This window comes from Pholcus phalangioides, unplaced genomic scaffold (assembly GCF_987345545.1).
Source record: "Pholcus phalangioides strain wild (caught in Gottingen) unplaced genomic scaffold, Ppha-v1.0 ptg000042l_1, whole genome shotgun sequence".
NCBI classification, from domain to species: domain Eukaryota; kingdom Metazoa; phylum Arthropoda; class Arachnida; order Araneae; family Pholcidae; genus Pholcus; species Pholcus phalangioides.
In genome coordinates this window covers 35,160,987-35,183,290 of record NW_028301628.1, presented here as the reverse complement: position 1 = coordinate 35,183,290, position 22,304 = coordinate 35,160,987, and the positions used below count along the sequence as shown (strand labels likewise).

The 22,304-nt window shown below is 37.2% G+C and overlaps 1 protein-coding gene across 1 annotated transcript in view; it reads left to right on the top strand.

Annotated features, from left to right (window-relative positions):
* The window catches only part of LOC149064942 (QRFP-like peptide receptor), an 87,842-nt gene that overhangs the window by 1,232 nt on the left and 64,306 nt on the right, over positions 1 to 22,304 (top strand). The window contains exon 2 of the mRNA XM_089255198.1: positions 6,212 to 7,363. Within this exon, the coding sequence (XP_089111324.1) occupies positions 6,958 to 7,363 (406 nt within the window). The 5' untranslated portion in view covers positions 6,212 to 6,957. The remainder of the gene's footprint in view (positions 1 to 6,211; positions 7,364 to 22,304) is intronic.

Genomic DNA, 22,304 nt, shown 5'->3' with positions numbered 1-22,304 from the left:
AAAAATGTATTGAAAATTCATTTTTACAAAAACGGATGTAAATTGGTGCTTCTCTTTAGCATATTTTTGATTTAAACAATAGATTGAGAAAGAAATTTAATTGATAAGCGTGAATTTTTCACATAGTTAAAATTTTTAATTGTGGGGAAAGTGTAGAGAGTTTGCCTCAATTTCAATGTTATCTATATACAGATAACATCTTGCTTTTAAAATGTGAATAGTTTTTATCTTGAATTTTATTTCTAGTTCCCTCAATTTGGTGCGATTTTATTAATCTGAACCCGTTAAATTTTAGCAGCTCTCAAAAAAAATATTATAACAAGGAATTTGCCATTTCTAGACAGGAAGAGAAAGTATTGTACTCACATTATGTAATTTTTCAATAATAAATACAGCTAAAAGATGTACTTAAAAAAATGAAAACGAAATTGCCATAATGGGTTTTTTGACCATATGAATATGCGAGGCATATATTATTTGCCTTGTGTATTCACCTATATACTGGGCCATGGAGAGTTAAGATTCATGTGTCAAATATTAGTATAAAATAAATGTGAACATTATAGTTTTTATGGCTTTCTGTATGTTTACATACATTCATTTTTAAATTAATAAAAATTCGAAAATAAAAACACCAAAATTAGGGAATTTTAAATTATATTCAAGGTAAAAACTATCCAACAAAAAAGTGTTCAAAACTGTTTAAACAAGATTTTATCTATTCATAGATAACATTAAAAATTCAAGGCAAACTTTAAATTTTCCCCTTGATTAACCATTTTAGCTAAATTAAGAAATCCATTCCAATTAATTAAATTAATGTGTTCATGTATTGTTTCAATTTAAAATTTCATGAAATAAGTTTAGATAAACGGTTGATAGAGAGAGAGAGAGAGAGAGAGATCTAACCTCTGAAATTAATTTCACTCAACATTCCATGTCTGAGTGAAATTTTTAGCGACTTCTCGGTGCTGTTGTTATTAAAGTTCAAAAAATTGCTGTTCGACATGATCGCTTAATTTTGGAAAAATTGACTTTTTGAACATTCAAAAGTCATCACGATATTATTAAAATTTGAAATTTGTTACTGTTTTCGTTACTCTTAACTGAAGAAAAATTCAATTATTTATTATCATTCGTATTAGTTTATTGAAAAATAGATATGGATATATTTTCTCTTATATGATAACTGTATCAAAAATTATGTAAACCCGAGCCACAGAAAATTTAATACGAAATAAACATGGCATATTTTAGGCATGCATATTTTTTCCAATTTACATAATGAGTTTTCGAAAAATTCAAAATAATCATTATTATAAAAAAATTTAATTCAATTTTTGATTTAAAATCCTTTGCTCAAATTTGTGCGTGTGTGAGTGAGTGTGAATTTGTATAAAAATTTCATAAGGGCTTCCAGTTAGTATTCCAATAATGAGATGGATTAGAATACTATCCTTTACATGAGATGGTTTAGAATTATTAATAGTGTTTTGTTGTGAGTTTATATTCAAATTTTTTTATCCTACCTAGATTCTGACGATAGTAACGAGTCTTAAATTTATTAATTTTATGACGTATAATGAAAATCTGAATTTTTCCAAGCAAAAATTGGAATACACATACCATATGTGGCTGATGTCTAAATTTACCGCGTGAGCTATTGGGTTTTTATAATTAAAATGTGAATTTTATCCATTCAAAAACTTGTTATACAGGGTGATTCTAAATTCATGGGACAAAGATTGAAAGGTGGTCTAAGAGCCCGGAAACAAGCATGTTTGGTCATAGAATGTGTCGTCGAATCGCAGTAGCAAAGGCGGTGTATGGTGTTTTTAGAAAGTGCACAACAGCACTTCCCCAAAAAGCAAATATCAAATTTTTCTGACGGATTTGCTCGAATAAGTGCAATCAACCATTCGAGGGTGCAGGATATTGTAATGTGGTACCACATGAAAAAGTGTCACATGTGGCACCATGAGAAAGCCTACATGGTGCAATCTGGGTAACGCAAATTCTACCTAAAATCATTACACCGCCTGATTATTGTTTGGCGCAGCATAACCATGATTTTCTTAGCATCAATTAAAAACAAACTCCAATTTAATCCGATGGTGCATATGCACCCCTCGAATGGTAAATGCATCCGTCGTAGAAATACTTGTTTTTGGTGGAGTACTGTTGTTCACTTTCTAAAAACACCCTCCACCAAATTTGCAATTGCGATTCAACCCCACATCCTACGATAAAAAATGTGTTTGCTTAGGTGTCTTGTATATCACTTCTTGAAGTTTCTTCCTTGGATTTAGAATCACTCCGTATTTAAATAATTATTCAAAATTTCAACGAGAAATCGTTTTATATGCATTACCATAAAGTATGTTCACGCGAGTCGCTGAACATGTTCCATTGAGCTTCAAAATTGAATATTAAGCCATATAAAGACATGAAAATATTATTTTCATGAAAGTAATACGATCCTCTCCCCGAATATAAAGCATAGAGATGGCGTGTGATTGATCACAACTGCGAGAGCTTTCCCGAGAGTTACGACACTCTTCGAGTCGAATAAGCAAGAGGCCTTGATGACCTTCAATTAAATTAGAGCCTCCGTGTCTCCGCCAGAGGATAAAGGTGTTTCCTCAGCATCCAGGACGTAAAGACGTGGGTATTTCGAACATTTTTACACCAAGTTATTGGGTCACGATGCAGGCAACCCCCAACTGAGCCCCATCCGCGTTCTTCTGCTGTTGCGGCCCCGTGGGGCGAGGGCGGAAGACAACAACACACGCACACCTCCTGCTGAGGTCCTCAAGAGTCATCGAGGACGGTAAACGGCAACATACCTCTACGTGTCTATCTCTTTTTTCCCCCCTCTCAATGCGATTTTGTTTTATATTCTTGTTTAGAAAATGAAATACAGTAAATCTACTATAAAGAGCTATCTTATATTCCTCTGAAAATCGACTCTTCAGAGAGGTGACCTTTCGATAGAGGTGCATTGAATTTAAAAAAAAAAAAACTTGTGCTAGGCTATAAATCTATACTGCCGCTGTGGTGGTCGAGTGTTCGTAGTGACGGACTCGCGTCGCGAGGTTCCGGGTTCGAACACCACAGTGGTGATCGGCTGATATTGGTTTACTGTGGTTCCCAACTTCAAGGTGCGAGTCGATCTCCCCTTTTAAAAAAGTCCCGCCACAGAGAGCAACAGACCTACAAACAATACAAACGTATTTCAATCATAACACATCACTAACTTCACTTCCGAAATATAGGTGACAGCACTGGAAAAGCAAACACAACACTACATACGCACTCAGGCGGTTAGGTACAGTTACACTTCCGGCACAACTCACTAGGTAGTAAATCGCCCATTATGGTGATAGACCTGTATTGTGCTCGGTATGAAAGGAAAGGCTATAAATCTACTGTAACACATGGTCTGAATCCGATTCCCCCTCAGATTCAGTATAAAGTCAGTCATATAATTGTTTTCCTCCACAAACTATTCGATCCGTACACCAAATCAAAAGATTTTTCTGGATGTTATGCCGAGGTAAACATGATAAAAAAAAGTTCGTTGTCTCTACCGTGGGAGTTTGTTGAAAGTTCTTTCATAAAACTTGAAAAATGCAACCACTAAGCGTATTGGTTACATTCGCTCGAATGTAACCGATACGCCAGTTGTTTTTTTACAACTTTTGTATAAGATCTTCTATCAAACTTTTCTAGTGCAATCCAATTTCTTACATAAATGTTGATTGCAGCCCATTGAAGAGGAATTTTTCTGGGATTACACTAAAAAGCTTGATAAAATATCTTTTACAAAACTTGAAAAACAACCAATAACCTATGATCGAACGTATTGGTTACATTCGATCGATTGTATCGTAACCAATACGCTTATTGGTCACATATTACAAGTTATATAAAATAACTCTTATCAAACTTTTGTAGTGCGATTCCGGCTTTTGTGGAACTATTTACATTAACCAAATTACATGTTGTGATGTTTAATTAATTACCTGTGATGATGTATTGTTTTTGAAGGAAAAAATAAAGAATTCTAAATGAATCCACACCAATGGAACGATTTTCTGTAGAGAAAACAACTTTACTTTTCCAAGTTCAGCTCGGCATAATATCCAGAAAAATCTCTTAATTTGATGGATCGTGGGCCGAGAGAAAATCACCCATCTCTATTGAATCTAAATTTCTCTGTAGCGTGACCTCAAATGCACTGATAGATTTCCGATACTCATTGGCTACCCTAGGATTTGCGAAGCCCATACTACTTTTTCTTTTACTAGGCTGTTATGAAGTTAACTTGAATAATTATATTAAGAAGATGTCCATGATTTACAACGGGGATGTTTCATAGTATAGTCCTAACTAATAGTAATGGTCATTTTCGTAGGGTGAGGCTTATCGAATTTTTCCATCTAAAAATTGATAGTTCCTGTTTCCCCGAACGTCTGCCGTGCATTCAAAATTTACATGCGGGATAACTGCCCCCGTCCTCTCTCATAGGTGTCACTCTGGAAGACGGCCATACAAATTGAACAAAATGGAACACACCAAGGCTTTTAAAATGACAAGTCATGAGAGAAGTGAAATGTTGTCTCTGTTGTTAATTTGTTTGAACGTTTCTGAGCTCAGCTTTGCGAAGTCTCAAATAACCGTTTCGCTTTTGAACATCAAGTTGTTGCAACCCAGAGAAGAAAGTATCAACTTTAACACCGGGACAAATAGGAAAGGAAACTGTTATGTGGCTGAAAGTTCTAACACTTTCTGTTTCTCAGTCGAGCCAAACAGGGAATGATCCTAACTGCTGTCATTTATAGATACAGATACAAATTTTAAAGTCACAAGAAATGTAGAAAAGAGAAGACAAAAAATATAAATAAAGTTCCCCATAAAATGAAGTCATAAAGATGCATCAAAGTCAAAAACAAAACATCTTAAAGAAGGATGATATACCGCCCTTTAAAATTTATGGTTGTCATCAAAGTATGGATAGCTTCCCGACTACTCCCACTATGTGTGCGCTCATCATAATTTCTTTTAAAAGGCGTCTATTATGAGGGAATTTACGGCACCAGAACGCAAGCTATTCCATGTCTTCTCAACTCTTTTGAAAAAAACTTCCTGCGACCCTAGAAAAGTAGCCATGTATAGGGAAGAAGCTGAATGAATCAGATCATTCCAATTGAATAGAAGAAAATACTGGACTGGAAAAAAAACGGACTCAAATACAAGTGGGGCTCTTCGTAGAGGTTTCACTGTACATATAGTCGCTCCTAGATAAACTGATAAAGTCTTCTGGCAACAAAATGACACCCATAGAGACAGTGTTAAAATTCTTCAATATGATAATTTCAACGACTGGGCGCGGTAGCCCAGGTCGATAAGATACCCGCCTAAAGTACCAAAGGATGTCTGGAGGTATCGCGCTTGTTCGTCCTTGTCAGAAAACTTTCCTGACACAGGGGTACAGCAGAAACGGCGACATGACCACAGAAAAAATCGCTAACGTAGGGAGTCCGACCTATCGACGAGTATAAAAAACGAGCCTGCCGTCCGGAATCGGCAATAAATTGTAGGTCCCGGCCTAAAATTAAACCTCGTGTGCAGAAAATGACCGTGGTGCGACAAAAATGATCAAAACGATTTTTCTGTCTTAATCAAATATCACGCTTCACACGCCAACTGTTAATACACATCGACCCATCGAAAATATGTAACTAAGTTAAGATTAGAGAAAGAGAAATTAAAAATAAGTAGGGTACTGGCCTCCAAGTATTCAAGTTATATCTTCAATAATTATTTTATTTAATAATTATATAGTTCATTTAATTATTTTATTTTAGTTCTGTGTTGAGCCAATAGAGGGGGCTAACTTTCTTTATAAAAAAGTAGAAATCTTAGGTATTGTGATCATTGTAATTAAATATAATTTTCGATTAATTTTTTGATGCCTGGTTTATCCCAGAAGCTTTATTAATATTCATCTTTCTCATCTGTTTTCAATATACGAACTATACTAGCGTTGTAAAATGACAATTGAATTTTTCCCCGCTTGATAGGATATTGAACGATGGAATCGTTGATATCCGATTAAGCGGGGCCGACTTTAGTTACTGCCAGTCTTTATATTTATGCAACACATTATAAGCAGTGAAATTCAAAGTCTTTTCTTTTATATATGCAGCTTGGTGCTCCCTTGACACGCAAGCCAACCTGAAATCGAACCGGAAATTTCCGCAAGCATGGCTTTCGGTAGTAAACAATTCGAACAACAGAGCCATCTGGAGAATATCAAACGGGAAAGTCAAGAAGAATCTCCTATACGGAAATAGCTTTCTTCTCCTTCATACTTACTTACATTCGCAACTGTAAATCATATCGACGACGCTTAGAATTCATCGCCAGGTTTCTCCTACTCGGGAATTCACGCGATAAAGATTCGTGCGGTCTCGAAAGAAGAATTCATAAAAAAAATTATTTATTTATACGAACAAACGCTGATTCTCTAAGGACTACGACGAAGATCACGTCCTCAACAGATGACTTAGGCGTAAAAACGGCAGCCTTTCGGTCATTAAAGGACGAAAATAACGGACTTCGATTTCCCTTCTGATATTTATGACTGTAATGACAGTGAACTGAGCACTCGAGTTTGTGACCTTTAGTGTCATCGGATTAAACTGTTTGTTTACGCGTCTCTTCTAGTCCTCGTCCAATTTACCGGCCTCTACGAAGTTTTACGACTCGCGTGCGTACGTGCTCGTGGAAGCTGGCTGATTAAAGAATTTATATACTACGCGCCATGAATGGGTTTTTATGGCGTTGAGCCGCGGTGAGAAAGTGAGTCCCGCTACCCTATTTGCTGTTGTTGTCGTCGTGTTTTTAACAATATCGATGTCTGTTGAGCAGAACCGAACACTGGTATACTAGATGAATAAAGCGGGCAATGTCACCAACGCAGACTGGAAGTACTCTGGTTTCCTCGCCGATAATCTGACGCTGCTCGCGGCGAATTGCACCGGCGGCGGTAGCGTCAACAGCTCGTTGTCGTCTTCGTCATGTCTTCCCTTGCAGAATAATGAAGGGCTGCTTTCATTTCCGCCCTACATCAGGATTACGGCGACGACCGTCTGTTCTGTGATACTAACTCTCGGAACTGCCGGCAATATCTTGGTGGCGGTGGTGGTCTGCCGGACTAAAGAATTAAGGAACTCGACCAATCTGTTCCTAATAAATCTCAGTTTCGCCGATTTAATGGTGCTGTTAGTATGTGTTCCTCCAGTACTCGTCGAGCTTCATTCCATGCCGGAAGTCTGGTTGCTTGGACAAGGAATGTGTAAGTACCGTCTCGCAATCTTTTATTTCTCCTATTCTTAACCGTGTGTTTATTTGCCTCGTGTTTTATCTTTGGCTTCTCCGGCTGATAAGGTCATTCACGTATTTACTTATTTGTACTTCGGTCGACGTCAGATATTTCCTCTAAGACGTTTTTGTTTCCTTTCTTTTTTTTTTATGAATAAGGATATTTCCACGTAAAAAATATCGCGAAGATATTCTTGAAATTATACAATAATATCTGAAACTCTTGGAGTTATGATTTGCAACAGTGTTGTTCAAACGCTGGTCTGGGAGAATTTCCCGCTGGTCCATGAAGCATTTTTGCTAAATTGTTAGAGCCACTTCGTGATTATGGAACTGCATTTTCTGGAATGAGAAGGATGCTTATGAAACTTGTAATTTATTGTTATTATTTTTAATTTCGCAAATACAATCATGTAATACACAAATTCAGATATGTGTTACACGAATACAAACATGTGTTACACGAATACAAACATGTGTTACACGAATACAAACATGTGTTATACGAATACTATCATGCAGTACACAAATCTAGACATGTGTTACACGAATACTATCATGCAGTACACAAATCTAGACATGTGTTACACGAATACTATCATGCAGTACACAAATCTAGACATGTGTTACACGAATACTGTCATGCAGTACACAAATCTAGACGTGTGTTACACGAATACTATCATGCAGTACACAAATCTAGACATGTGTTACACGAATACTATCATGCAGTACACAAATCTAGACATGTGTTACACGAATACTATCATGCAGTACACAAATCTAGACATGTGTTACACGAATACTGTCATGCAGTACACAAATCTAGACGTGTGTTACACGAATACTATCATGCAGTACACAAATCTAGACATGTGTTACACGAATACTATCATGCAGTACACAAATCTAGACATGTGTTACACGAATACTATCATGCAGTACACAAATCTAGACATGTGTTACACGAATACTATCATGCAGTACACAAATCTAGACATGTGTTACACGAATACTATCATGCAGTACACAAATCTAGACATGTGTTACACGAATACTATCATGCAGTACACAAATCTAGACATGTGTTACACGAATACTGTCATGCAGTACACAAATCTAGACGTGTGTTACACGAATACTATCATGCAGTACACAAATCTAGACATGTGTTACACAAATCTAGACGTGTTACACGAATACTATCATGCAGTACACAAATCTATACATGTGTTACACAAATCTATACATGTGTTACACAAATCTATACATGTGTTACACAAATCTATACATGTGTTACACAAATACAAACACATAATACACAAAAAAAACTAAATGAATGTTCATATATTACAAACAAACACTTTGTAGCCTCAAGGGACTGAAAAATCCTTCCAGCAGGCCTAAAGGAATAAACTATAGAATATATTTTTCTTTCACTTGCAGTCCTCGTCTTGGGCGGATGGGAGTTTCGGTAATAGCATAATTTGGCACCGTGGTCGACTCAGGTCCTATAGAGATAGCACCTGCCGACCTGATATGATAGATCATGAAACCATTGCGCCACTCGCGCTACGAAGGTGTCAGTGGAAAGAGCATCTAATAGTGTGCATTAATGTCCTATTCCTAAGGACTCAAAAAAGTTTCCGCTGAATGGAAACAACCGTTACAGGAAATTCTTTTGTATAAACAATCAGAGTAATATAATTTCTACCGTGAAGGAGTCCCATAAATATTAAATATTCATGTTATTGAATGTCATGAATATTAAATATTCATTCAATATATTAAATATAAATTTTCTGCCTTGGACCCGCGTTTTATAAGAGCGGTCCTAACCTCACACATGCATCGATTCGAATGGTTGGTGGCGTTTTTATACGTCTGTGACGCCACATAATGACTGAAGAGATCGTAAGGTTTCAATTGGATAATGACCTTGAAAACTTATACACGACTGCAAACTACATTGATCTGTTGCTCGCGACGCATCTTAGCTTGAGACGCGCCCATATTCGAGACATATTAATCGTTGGGTCGTTTTCTATAATTGCCGTCAGTTTAATGCACATAGCGGCTACATAATTCATAATACGAGGGGAATCACCGACGAGAAAGTGACTACTTCTGGAGCCAGTCTGCTCAACATTTATATGATGAACGTTCGAAGAGAGAGAATGAAATAGTTGTTAATGAAACTCACTTGCCTCAACCTCCAGTAAACAACTGCCGGGAATCGCAAATTGCGCGAAAAGTTTGCTTGTTTAGTTTGCGCGCACACATACACACACATGTCGCATAATCGTGTTGACAGGGACTGTTAAAATAATGTGCTCATATGTTGTAGTATATATGCGAATTCCCCGTCGTTGTTTGCCCGCTACGTACCGCTGAAGCAATTTCTTCGAGAACTGTCAAGACGAAAAGTGATGATTGCTACTGAATTTATTCCCCGCCGGTGACTGTCTCGACTTAATTTCTGCCTTGTTTCGTACGAGGGACCACGCGACATCTGTGTACATTGTTCGTAATTAAGAGAAAAGAATTCGTGGTGATAGTTACGGAGAGCTCTCCGACTAATATCCGATTAAAATGACTATCTGAAGATGATACTGTATTGTGTGGATATCCCACTGAAGACTATCGCGGGAAAAATCACGATTGGGAATCGAATAAATTCATTTATTTCATCATTTTGATGATAGATATTTTCTAGGAGAATATTGCATTTTAACATGTTGGAGATTTATGTATTCCCAAGCTTCTTACTCGATCCACCTTAACCCCTTTTCGCGTACAAGTTTTTGGCTACGAATCCGGATAATCCTTATTTGAAGAATCTGTGATAAATCTGTTAACCTTGTTTTAACCTAACCGCACGTTAAAAAAAAAAAAAAAAAAAAAAAAAAAAAAAAAAAAAAAAAAAAAAAAAAAAAAAAATATATATATATATATATATATATATATATACAGTCGAATTCTGTTTTAACGGATACCGTTATAGCGAAAATGTCGTTTTAATGAACATTTTTCTAATCCCCCCCCCCCCCCACCATGTACGTTTACTTAGGAACAATGTAAAAATTCGGAATTTCCTTAGAACGAAAATTCATTATATCGAAGTGATTTATCCGGTCTCTTGGAGTTCATTATAGCGGGATTCGACTGGTATACATACATATATATATATATATATATATATATATATATATAGTATTACATATATATAAGAGAGTATACAGTATATTTATCTTTCCACCCTCACCCTACGTGTTCTTTCACTCTTATATATATTTTGTAGAAAGTTGCATTGTTATATGTTGGGGAAAATCACTAATAGGAGTATAAAAATAATGGGGGGGGAGGACTTCGGCTTATAGAGATACACTAAATCTTTGTGATGATGAGGAGAGAGAGGAAAGAAAGAGCACAGAGAACTGGATTGAATTTGTTCCACTGGCGTTTGGACGAAATAATTCGTCGCTGATCGCAAAGGGGTTTATAGAGCATGAGGGTTACAGAAGGTGGTCGAAGAGACACTTGGGTTTTCGTGATTGTTCAAACCGAAAATTCACCGACCACAGTTCATCGACACGCAATTTGCCGATAAGAAAATTCACGGACAAACAATTCTCCAAAAGCAGTTCGTCTCCAGTGAGCGAGTGAAGTGGCTGAGTGATTGAATATGTGAATGAATATGAGAGCGAGAGAGAGTAACCGAATGAGTGATGACTGAGCGAATCAGCTGGTGAGTGCCCGAGTGAGCAAGTGAGTAACTATATGAGCGCCGAGTGTGTGAATGAGCGAGTAACCGCATGAATAACAAGTGGATCAGAGACCGTATGAATGAGCGAGTAACCGCATGAATAACAAGTGGATCAGAGACCGTATGAATGACCAAATGAGTACTCGTGTGAGTGACCGTATGAGAGGCTATAAATGATTGAGTGAGTTAGCGAATGGGTAACCGTATGGATAATCGAGTGAGTGAGCTAGTTTGTAACAGTATGCGTGACCGTATGAATGACCTAGTAAGTGGGGCATTGAGTGAGTGACCGTATAAGTAACTCACTCACTCGCTCGTTTGCTTACTTATTTACTTACTCATTTACTCGCTTATTCATTCATTTTCTCACCTTCTCACCCACTTACTCACTTGATCAATCACACACTTGATCAATAACTCACTTGCTCATCCATTCACTCACTATATATCTTCGTCGATGAATCGTTTCTTGGTGAAATTTCCTTTCGATGAATTGTGTAAAGGTGGGGGGAGGGGGTATTTTATTTTCGGTGAATTTTCTGCACACGGATTGGTGCGTGTTGAGTCGTCACTCTTCCCATCGATTCTTCCGAATGCTGGACTCTGCGATCCTCGCCATACGGTGATTCCTCGGCTTACGAATTTTTCGGGGGCAACAACTTTCTCAGTAGGTTTTTAGAACAGGGTGCCCGTAAAGAAAAAGTAAATGTTTTTTTAATAACTATACAACCCTATGCAATATGGCTGACGTAATTTAAATGCGTATATTATTTAGATCCTTTTTCTACCTAGAAGATAAGCCTCTAAAGTATTAACGATTTGACAGTAATTTGCGGCCATGGGTCTAAAGACATCAGCCTTGCATATTCGCGCAGTACTGCGCGTTGGTTTTGAGTTCGGACTCAAAGTTTTTGATGTCATTGTCTATTGAATTTCGTATTCTATGCATTTTCGTGCCCGATTTTTGTAATTCTGGTTGCACTTTGACGTCATACATCGTGCAATTTCTGGGAAATCGGGAAATTTTCAAATTTTTTTCAAATTCACAGCCTTTTATCTTAAGCCGGTATTACATTATAGAGCTTTGATAATTTCTTTTATCAAACTTGAAAAATGCAACCAATAAGTGCATCGGTTACATTCGAGCAAACTCTACCAATAACCGTATTGTTTGAATTTTTCGAGTTTGATAAAATAACTTTTATCAAACCTTTATATTGTTATCCCGTCCTTATTGAGTTTTTGAGATACAGACTTAGAATTTGAAAAATACGTTATAGCACATACACTCTGTCAACAACAGAGCTTTGTTCACTAGGGACGAATGATTAGTCTATGAGATATGATTCCATTTATGAACAAGTGTCGAACATGGAAAGCGAAAATTGTGGTTTCATTTTGCATGAGAACAGTTTGTGACGTCCGGTTGCCACGAATGTCGAAGTGTTATTGTCTCAAACGCTGCTTCCTTCTTTTTGAAACGAGATCAATATGGTGGCGCTATGCCAATTTTTGACCCGAGTTATTGAAGTTTTAAATTATTCGATAGTAACTCTCGTTATATATTTAATAACACTATTGCCGACACGCGGCATTGATTTTAAAAACGTTTTAACATAAAAAAACTCCACTTTTTTTAACGTGTTTACGTCTCATTTCTCGTCATCTCTGTACACTAGAACTAGAGGATAGCATTTGTTAACATGCATTCTTATGCAAATGATCTGCCTTAGTGTCTTCTTCTAGAATCATTCAAATGCATTTCTGAAATACCTCACCGATTATTTTACATTAATAATATGAGATATTGTTCCCATATAGAAATTCTACGTATTTCTTAGAACGATGCTTTCGTCGGGAATTGATGGTTCTTTCATCTAAGAACCATCTCACTTTTAAATGGAAAGTTTCAATTACACATGCCAAAGTGATTTGTTAAGTGTATGGCGAGTTTGTGATTTGCTTCGATGAATGTTTAAACACCATTCGACGCGTGTTTCGGAGCTGATTCCTCTAATTAATTATCATTAAACTAGTCGGATTTGCGATTCTGACATTTTTCCGAACTTAGTCCCCGTGTGATACACGTGTACGGCATTTCTCGCTGATTGGTTCGGAATTAATATTTGCTGTGAGTTGCCTTTGGAATCTTTTCAATTAGTCTCATTGATATTCCGAATGAATGTGAGCGTAGAGATGAAACACTCACAAAATGCATCCTGAAAATTGCCGCATAACGATATGCAAATACAGACTGTCCCATAAAATTTGACGCAAAAAAATCAACAAATCGAGGGTGCGGTATGTGTGTACCGTTGAAATATCGAAACGTCAGATTTTTATTTCGACAATAAAAATAAATGCCGTATTCACTCGCATATAGGACGAGGTATGATTCTAACCATTTATTTTACAAATCTCTGGGATAATAATTTCCCACCACTGAAAATTAAAGTATTTACTGAGATTTATTATTTTTTCTTGTGAAGTTAAATGAAGATTCCGTTCATAAATGGAAGCATTTTATTGATATGGGATACTCTTCCTGCCTATAATGAAAGATTTTTCGTAAAGTGGGAAGTATATTTATCTCAGTCGTTCGTTCGTTCGTTACCGGTACGAAGCGAGATATCATTGTTCTGTGCAGTTCGCGGTCGAATTTTCCCTATTAAAAAAGCAGCGACTTATTCAGAAGTTATGTAGTCATTTTCATTGTAATTCAATGCGCAATTTGGTATATTGAACATTTCTCGGTGACGTCAAAAACTTTGTTCAAAAGAGATGTTTTAAATAATAATGTCAGTTTATATTCTGCATTCTTATTTTTTACTTGTCAGCAATGTGTCATGATTTATGAATTTTTTCGTTGTTTTTAATTTAATGAATGAGCGAGCCTTATAAATAGCGCTTTTGTTTTTGTTCAAATGTTATTGCAAAATGTTATAGGCAGTAATTTCCTTTATCATTGCATGCACAGATGCCTCGAAAGGCATGGCATCTACCTGCAAGTAATAATGCAATTAAGCTCTATGAAAAAAATTTCAAATAGAAACAAGTGCATATATAACCCCTTAATTATTAGAAACATTGGCAATTTAAATTTTACAGTGCTGTCTACTACTAATACCACTAAACCATACATGCATCTCTTCCATATTCCTCCACGGAACTTCTAACGAATTGGTACATGTTGGAATGTGTGCGTACGTGTTTTGTGAACCTGACGTGCAGTTTGTTTCTGTGTAATGCGTCGCATAGTAGTACTAGTACTGTCATCTAATTTTCGAACTGTGAGTGAAGTGTACGAATTGTAGAATCTTACCGTTGTATACAGGGCTGGCTGCAGAAGCATGAAAAGTGAATGGTTTCAGATTTTCAATTTTAAATGAGGAGTTTCATTTCCCTGACACCCTTTACTTTTTACTAGTGAGTGAGTACGTGGATAATTAGTAGCGTACATTTATTACATTTACCACTGCCCTACGGGACACAGCTCGACCATATCTGGTTTACCATATCTGGCTTTACAGTACATATAAGGTGTCCCATAAATTCGTAAATAGTTTAGGAATTCATAAAAAATAAAGGAATTGGTATATTTGAATGCGGTTTGCGAAAAATTATCCTTACGAAGGGGGATTTTTTTTGTACAGTAAAAATTAGTTCAAATTTTCTATATAGAGGGTGCTGCATGAAGACAAATCGCTGGAAATATGAAAATAAAAGTCCTATAAAATGCAGGGTGTACGATTAACAGATCATTTCTGAATTTCCCCGTTACTGGCGTTCACTGGAGGTTTTCGTTGTGAGGTTCACATTGATGGAGAATGTACTATTTGCGAAGTTGTTATACCACACAAATGAATCACTGACTGAAGCTAAGGACCTTTTGGACACACAAGAGATTAAAGAAAGGTTTTGGTAGAGAATTATGTGATTTGCTTTCGAGCAGCTCAAAATGAAATATTGAAAAACATCCCTTTCCCGTGCGAATAACTTTTTCGCAAACTATTCAAATATACCGATTCCACCAATTTATACGAGTTTCCGAACTATTTACGAATTTATGGTGCACCCTGTATTTAGAATTGATAAAGAGTAAAATTCGATGGAAATTTCGTTTTTAAAGGTTCAGGAAAATTCACGAAAAATAAATCAATAGCTTCAAGAAACACGATACATGTGTTCGGTCTAGAAACTTCTGAATCTTTTGACTATGGCATCTGGCAAGCTAAAGTTACTTGAAAAGTTTACTCGCCGCAAATCAGTTTCCCCAAGAGTGAGCACTCGTAACTAACGACGCGATTCTAAGGCTAAAAAAAGCAAAAATATTCAAAACACAAAGGAACTTGTCTATCCCATTCGGTGGTTGCTGGAATAATTCAAGTGGAGACCTGACAGATATCTAGACGGCTCTAGTGAGACAAATCTCTCGTAGGAGGACATCTTCGCCGCCATTTTCCTGGCCTTAACCTCTCTTGACAGCGACGGCATCGGCCATGAAATATGACTCTGGGGTTTCTCTTCGCGATCATCCGCGAGCTTTATGAGTTGAAACCCCCGCGATAAATATTATGGAGAGATGCGCCTATCTCTCTCTCTCTCTCTCTCTCTCATTCCGGATCTGCCACGTCTAGGGTTTTATCGGTTATCGCAGGTTCAGGTGAAAGTTTTCGGTTGCGAAGGCATTTCTTGATATTTATGTCGAAATCAATACTTTCTCTCCCGAAATAAGATTTAATCAGAATATCGCGTTGTGTAATGAAATTATCCGCCACTCATTTTGGGAAAAATTGGTAATTTCACATTAATACGGGCTATCTCAAATTGTTTGTACAGCGGGTATCTCTTTAACCGTTGTCTTTAGTGATATACAGGGTAGGAAAAAGTCCGTAGAAAATTTAAAAATTCATGAAAACCCGAAAAATAACCGAAATAAAAAACGGTTTGCACGGTTAGCATCGCTGGGTCACGGAAATTTTTTTGACGGGAAAAAAACTCAAAAAGCAGCCTGTAGGGGCCGCTGAGCAAGTCAAAGAAAAGATGACACTACCGCAGGGGATAACACATTGCAGGCGAGTCACAAATCCAGCAAAGGCAGAGTGCAGCAGGTCCACATACACGGTTTACAACGGTGAACTGGTTGTGGATCAGGAGATGAAGTTCTCATGACCGTCTCATTTGCATATTTCCATCGAAGTGAGTATCATCGCCACCTATCGGCTGTTTTTTGAGGGTTTTTTTTCCTGTCTCAAAAAAATCCCCATGACCTAGCGATGATAACCGTGCAAACAGTTTTTTATTTCGGTTTTATTCATTTTTAAAGTTTTGCCCACCCTGTACTTTATGCAGTATTATAACACGTTTTGAAATGGCTTGCGGTTACTCAAAAAAATATTAGATTTTTATTACAAGCATATCGACACATAAATTTTTTTTTTATGTATACACTGTGTGCTAAAACTTCCACAATTAGTGAAATGTAAATTCCTCTTTAAGAAGTCATTAACAGAAATTTGCATGTTTTAAATGCAATTAATGGGGGTATTTGAGTTAAGTTTGCAGTATTTGTCGCGAATGATTGATGGCGTGATTTTTGCAAATTGCGAGACGTAAATTGTATTCACAGTTGTACAAATTTTCCGATTAAGGATAAATATAACTTCTGTTTATTGTGAAAAAAAAACAATTGAATCATTGGTCATATATTTTGCACGCGAGGGTAAATTAGATCGGGATCTACAATTTACTTCCGATTCCGAACGGCAGCATTTTTGTTACTCACCCAGTTGTTGGTGCGCTAACCCTTCGATGTGGCACTACCTCCGGTAGCAATCGCTTTCTGTGGCCATGTCGCTGTTTCTGTTGCACCCCTGCGTCGGGAAAGTTTCTGACAAAGTACGAACCGGGTATCGAACTCGCGACACCTCTACACCACATCCTTTGGTACTTTAGGCGAGTGTCTTATCAACCTGGGCTACCACGCCCCATCCATATGCTGAGTACAAATTCTAGGAGAAAACCCACAATAGCGACATGAATGAATGAATGAACGCCAGAACTTTGCCACTAGACCTATCCCGTAGCCGAGATTTCTTTTAGCCCAGCTTCGTGGAACCGAGTCTGGAACAGAACAATAGCGAAAGCAAGAAAAAACATTCAAAAAATATGTCGCTATATCCGTGGGTGTGACCCTAAAAGCGAAGTTCATAGACATTTTGTTTTTTATAGCAATCAAACGGAACCACTGCGTATTGACGATATTTCCGAGTTGTCGTCATAACCAAGCCTGAATCTACAAGTTATTTCCAGCAATTCCTTCTCAATGAAACACTAATTAATTAATTAATTAATTAATTAAATTGATAATTAAATGAATTAGTTATATGCGCAAATATTCATCCGTAACATCGGATAACAAGAAAAACATTTTTCCTATTATAGCTCGAGAACATTCATAGCTTTCTTTTCAAAAGTTTCAATGAATAAATTTTGAAATATATTCATTTCTTCAGTAAAACATCCCCCGGATGAAAATATCATTCCTCATTATCGACATGTTTTCATAAGAAGTTGGAATAATAAAAGAAAATTAGGAAATATATGGAACAAAATTCACATTGAAACGAACGAAAACATACTTCAAGCGTTAAAAAGTGTTGTCATAAGCTTTAAATAAACCCTCAAAAACAGCACAAAAAAACCCTCTCGATAATTCCGATTCGTAGTTAAAAAACAAATTCTGAAGCTTATTTGGTTACCGGCTCGAAATCTCATGAAGATACATATATACTGTGTATTGATCTTTTGGGAACCGGAGATGGGAGGGGTCGGCTATTTAACGGCCCTTTGGTGGACAAGAAATTCCCAACTGCTGGAGTTTATCTTCGAGTTGCGAATGTTTACCTTTCTTATGCTGCTTGTAAAAAGGGTATATGTAATGTTGACTCTATATTTGGGGGGAAAGTACTCTTTTGTGGTTTTTTTTTCCCCCCGTAGTGGCTAAAACCTTATGCCGCAATTATGAGAGTACATAGAGGGGTAAAAGGCGTGAGAGATAGGTGTACATTACACTACGTGCTACTGGATAATACTTCCCACGGGACGGATATAGATTCCATTAGGATTAGGGGAGTGTAATTCAAGAGTTTTCTCGTTGGGAAACAAAAACTGTAAAGAAGAGTAAATATTATTTGAAGAATTTAAAAAGGTTTTGAGTTTTAACGAGATAATTTTCAGTGATGGTTATGATGTTTTATTAAATGCATAAGAATACCGATAAGGTATTTTTTCTTTGGATTTAAAGAAAAAATGGAATTATGGGATGGCAAAATTTTGTTTTTCATCGTATTCAACTCAATTGCATCTTCAAACGGGAGATTCGGAAATTTTTGTTGTCTCTTATCACGAAGTGCGAGGTAATCTGCATTTTTTTTTTTACTGTACCGTGTCACAAAGCGGACTCCGCTTAATTGAACGATTATACACGACGACTGTTACTACACATCAACCACTATCCACTATGTATATAATATTTAAAATTGGAATTAATGACAAATATGTTGCCAAGTTAAAGCTAGAAGAGAACCTACACTTGAGAGCGGGGGTTACCGCATACCAATTCCGGTGATATCGCTATGCAGCAATTTTCTACCGATGGAGTTGGGCGGGAAATAAAGCCTTCATCTATCGGTGGTCGCTCCAGGCTCAAGTAGGTAAATTACTTGTTTTCCCGCCGGGTTCGAGCCCATGCACCCTTACGGTAAACTTCATGGTGGAAGACTGACATCTGACCACTGCACCACTCGCGCGACCCGAAAGTGCGTACTGGCTGGCCTTGAAGTGTTCAAGTTGTCTTCACTTCTTACATTTTTTTTGTTCTTTGTTGCGTCCATAGAGGGTGTTAACTTCCGAAATGAAAAGTAAAAGTCTCTGGTATTGTGATCGTTGTAATTCAATGAAATTGTCATTTCATTTGGTGTTTTATTGATTCCAGAAGCTTTATTAATATTGATCCTTTACGAGATTTCAACATACTGCATAAAAATACTAACGGTGTTGAACAACTATTGAATTGTTCCCCGCATAATCGAATATCCCGTTTAATCTGATATTATGAACTTTGATATCTCTACGCGTAAGTGGGGCCGGCTGTATTTTTCACGTCCGTACGAATTTGTAAAAACGAGCGTCGACTGTAATATGACTGGGTTTTACAAATGCAAATACTTTACAAAAAGTTCCGTTGTTTTCTTAACCTCTTTAACAACGGTTTTTTTGGCAGCGGCTTTTGGCAATTTTAAGTTAAAGTAGGAGCGGTAAATCTGAAAAATATATATATCTTTGCTCACACATTTATATAGCATAGGGTTTACAATAGAGGAAAAACGACGAATCAAGAAAATTTCGTCTTCATTATATCAACCGCATCTACCACCCTTCTCTCAACCACGTTTTACTCGTCAAACTTTTGTCCCATCCTTCTCGCATGATCTTCAGTTCAGTATAGGATTTTATACTAACACCAGAAGCTTCTACCTCTTCAATGGGGTACTTAGGAAGCGATCCCACTTTGGGAAACACAGTTTAGAAAATTAATTAGCATATTACTAACGGTAGAGAAAACGAAAAAAAACCCCCAAAAATATATATACGGGGGACTTCCCGTGAAAGGGTCAAGCCAGAGCCACACTCGTGTCACTGTCAATATTACTGTTGCCGCATGGTATATCTACGAGGCACACGTGAGACGTGACCAGATACATCGCTCTTTCATCACTGTTGGTTGTTGCTTCCGAAAAATGAGCTGAAAAAGAATGATTTTGAATTTAAACAGTACTCAAGAATCAGATTCACTACTTCATTGGTATGAAAAGTGCTGCGGGGCCTTTCAAGTGATCTAGAACAGCGCCGCAGGTCACATAAGTAATCTTTAAGTGTACCACAGATTATTTGAGTGATCTTTAAATCTACATCACTTAAGTGATCGCCGGTAACTTTAGAGACGTGGAACTATACCGCAACCATATTCGACCTTGGTGACCTTAGAGCGCAAATGCTCTAAGGTCACTAAATTGATCTTTAAATATGCCTCGGGTCGCTTACGTGATCTGTGAATATGTCTCGGGTCACTTACGTGATCCGTGAATATCCCGCAGGCCATTTGAATGAATTGTAAATAAGCCGCGGTCCGCTTGAGTAATCTAGAACCTTATTGCGAGTTACTCAAGTGATCTGTAAATTTGCCGTGGGTCATTTAACTGATCTGTAAATTTTTCGCTGATCACTTAATTGATTTGTAAATCTGCCACTGGTCACTTAATTGATTTGGAAATGTACTGGGGTAAATTTAGTTATTTGGAATTACACCGAGAGTCATTTAAGTGATATATTAATTTACTGGGTCCCTTAAGTGATCGTGATCTGGAAATGTCCCATGGTTCATTTTTACAAAATAAGCGTTGTGGTCGCCTGCCACATCATATGACTCCGAGGACCACATTTGGCCGCGAGGTATGTGCTGAGAATGTATACATTAGAATTTAGATGTGAATAAATAAGATTTTGCAAGATACTCAGTAGAATTCTTTGATGACGATATAAACCTCATGGGGCCACCAAAACGTGTAGGAAAAACTACAATTTTAGTTTATGTTTTCCGAGATGGCAATATATAATACTAACAAGGCTAATTTAAGCACACAATTTGACATGGAGTGACAACTTTTCCTTGGTAATGAGTATCAACGGCGCGATTTTATGTATCCGAAAAAGCCTCCAGTGACAGTATTTCCATAACATTATAAAATGACACGTAACAATCGAATTTGCCGTGCTAGCGACAGGAATAAATCCTGTAAAATTCACCATTTTCTTAAATGCAAAAGAAATTTATGTGGATTTTTCTTTCTTAGCGTAAAACAATTGATGGAAAATACTAGAAAGTAGCGGGATACTAGGCAAGCACTGGAAGGTTATATTCAAGCAGAATCAGGAAAGGCATTTTCTCAGAGAGGAAAATAATAAATGGTGATTACGGTCTCCTTTCAGACTTTCAGACAGTGGTTCTGAAACTCTCATGCTTCAAGTACTGCACTCCTCGCAAAATCGTAGGGGCTTGCGAATCGCTTGGAATTGTATAAACATCTTTCGTATCCCTAGAAACGCGTAGAATATTTGTTCAAACGTAGGAATGCCTATGGGCTTGTCCACACCAAGGAATGCGTATGAGCTTATTTACATCTAGGAGTGTGTCTGCGCTTGTCTACACTGCGTATGAGTTTGTTTCAACCTAGGAATGCGTATGAGTATGTTTTACACCTAGAAATGGGTGGGATGTATTTGTTTACACCAAAAAGTAGAAATGTGTAAGGTGTTTGCTTGCATTTAGGATAGAAAATGCATTACGATGCTTGTTCACGCCTAGAAATGTACAGGATGCATGTTCACACCTATAAATGCGTAGGATGTATTTGATTACATCTAAAAATGCGAAAAACACTTTTTCACACCTAAAAATACAAATGCGTATGATACTTGCAATAAAAATACTCGCAGCATGTACATATTATGTTTGTACGAACCCAGAAATACGTAAGTTTTGTGTCTAAAAATACGTCGGAAGCTAGTTTACAACAAAAAATGCGTATGAGACTTGCGCACCTTCAGGAATGCATAGAGAAAGCTCATTTACCCCCTCCCCCACCTGTGGACACGCTTACCCTCGGAAATGCTTAGATATTGCACCTGCTTATCGAGCTTCGTAAGAGTTTGAGTATTCATATAAATGCGTATGGGCTTGCGTAATCATACAAATGTGTATAAATCTGCATATGTGTTTAAAATGCGTAAAATGCTAACCTACCCATGCTTATCGGGAATAGGTTAGGATTCCACGCGTCGTGTTTCTCCCAGAAATGTGTAAAAGGGCCTGCGTATCCCCCTATCGATGCTTACGAAACTCGCTTCCTGCTTACTAACAATAGGAGGAAGGCTTGATATTCTTATCTCTAAAAATACTGATTTGTGCCACTTGCGTCATATTTCGTCAATTTACGCCTTTATCCCTTCTTTACTAATTATTTATTAAAGCCCGAAATTTAAGGTCCTAAAGAGGTCAAAATAATTATTGAGAAATTATCACAAAAAA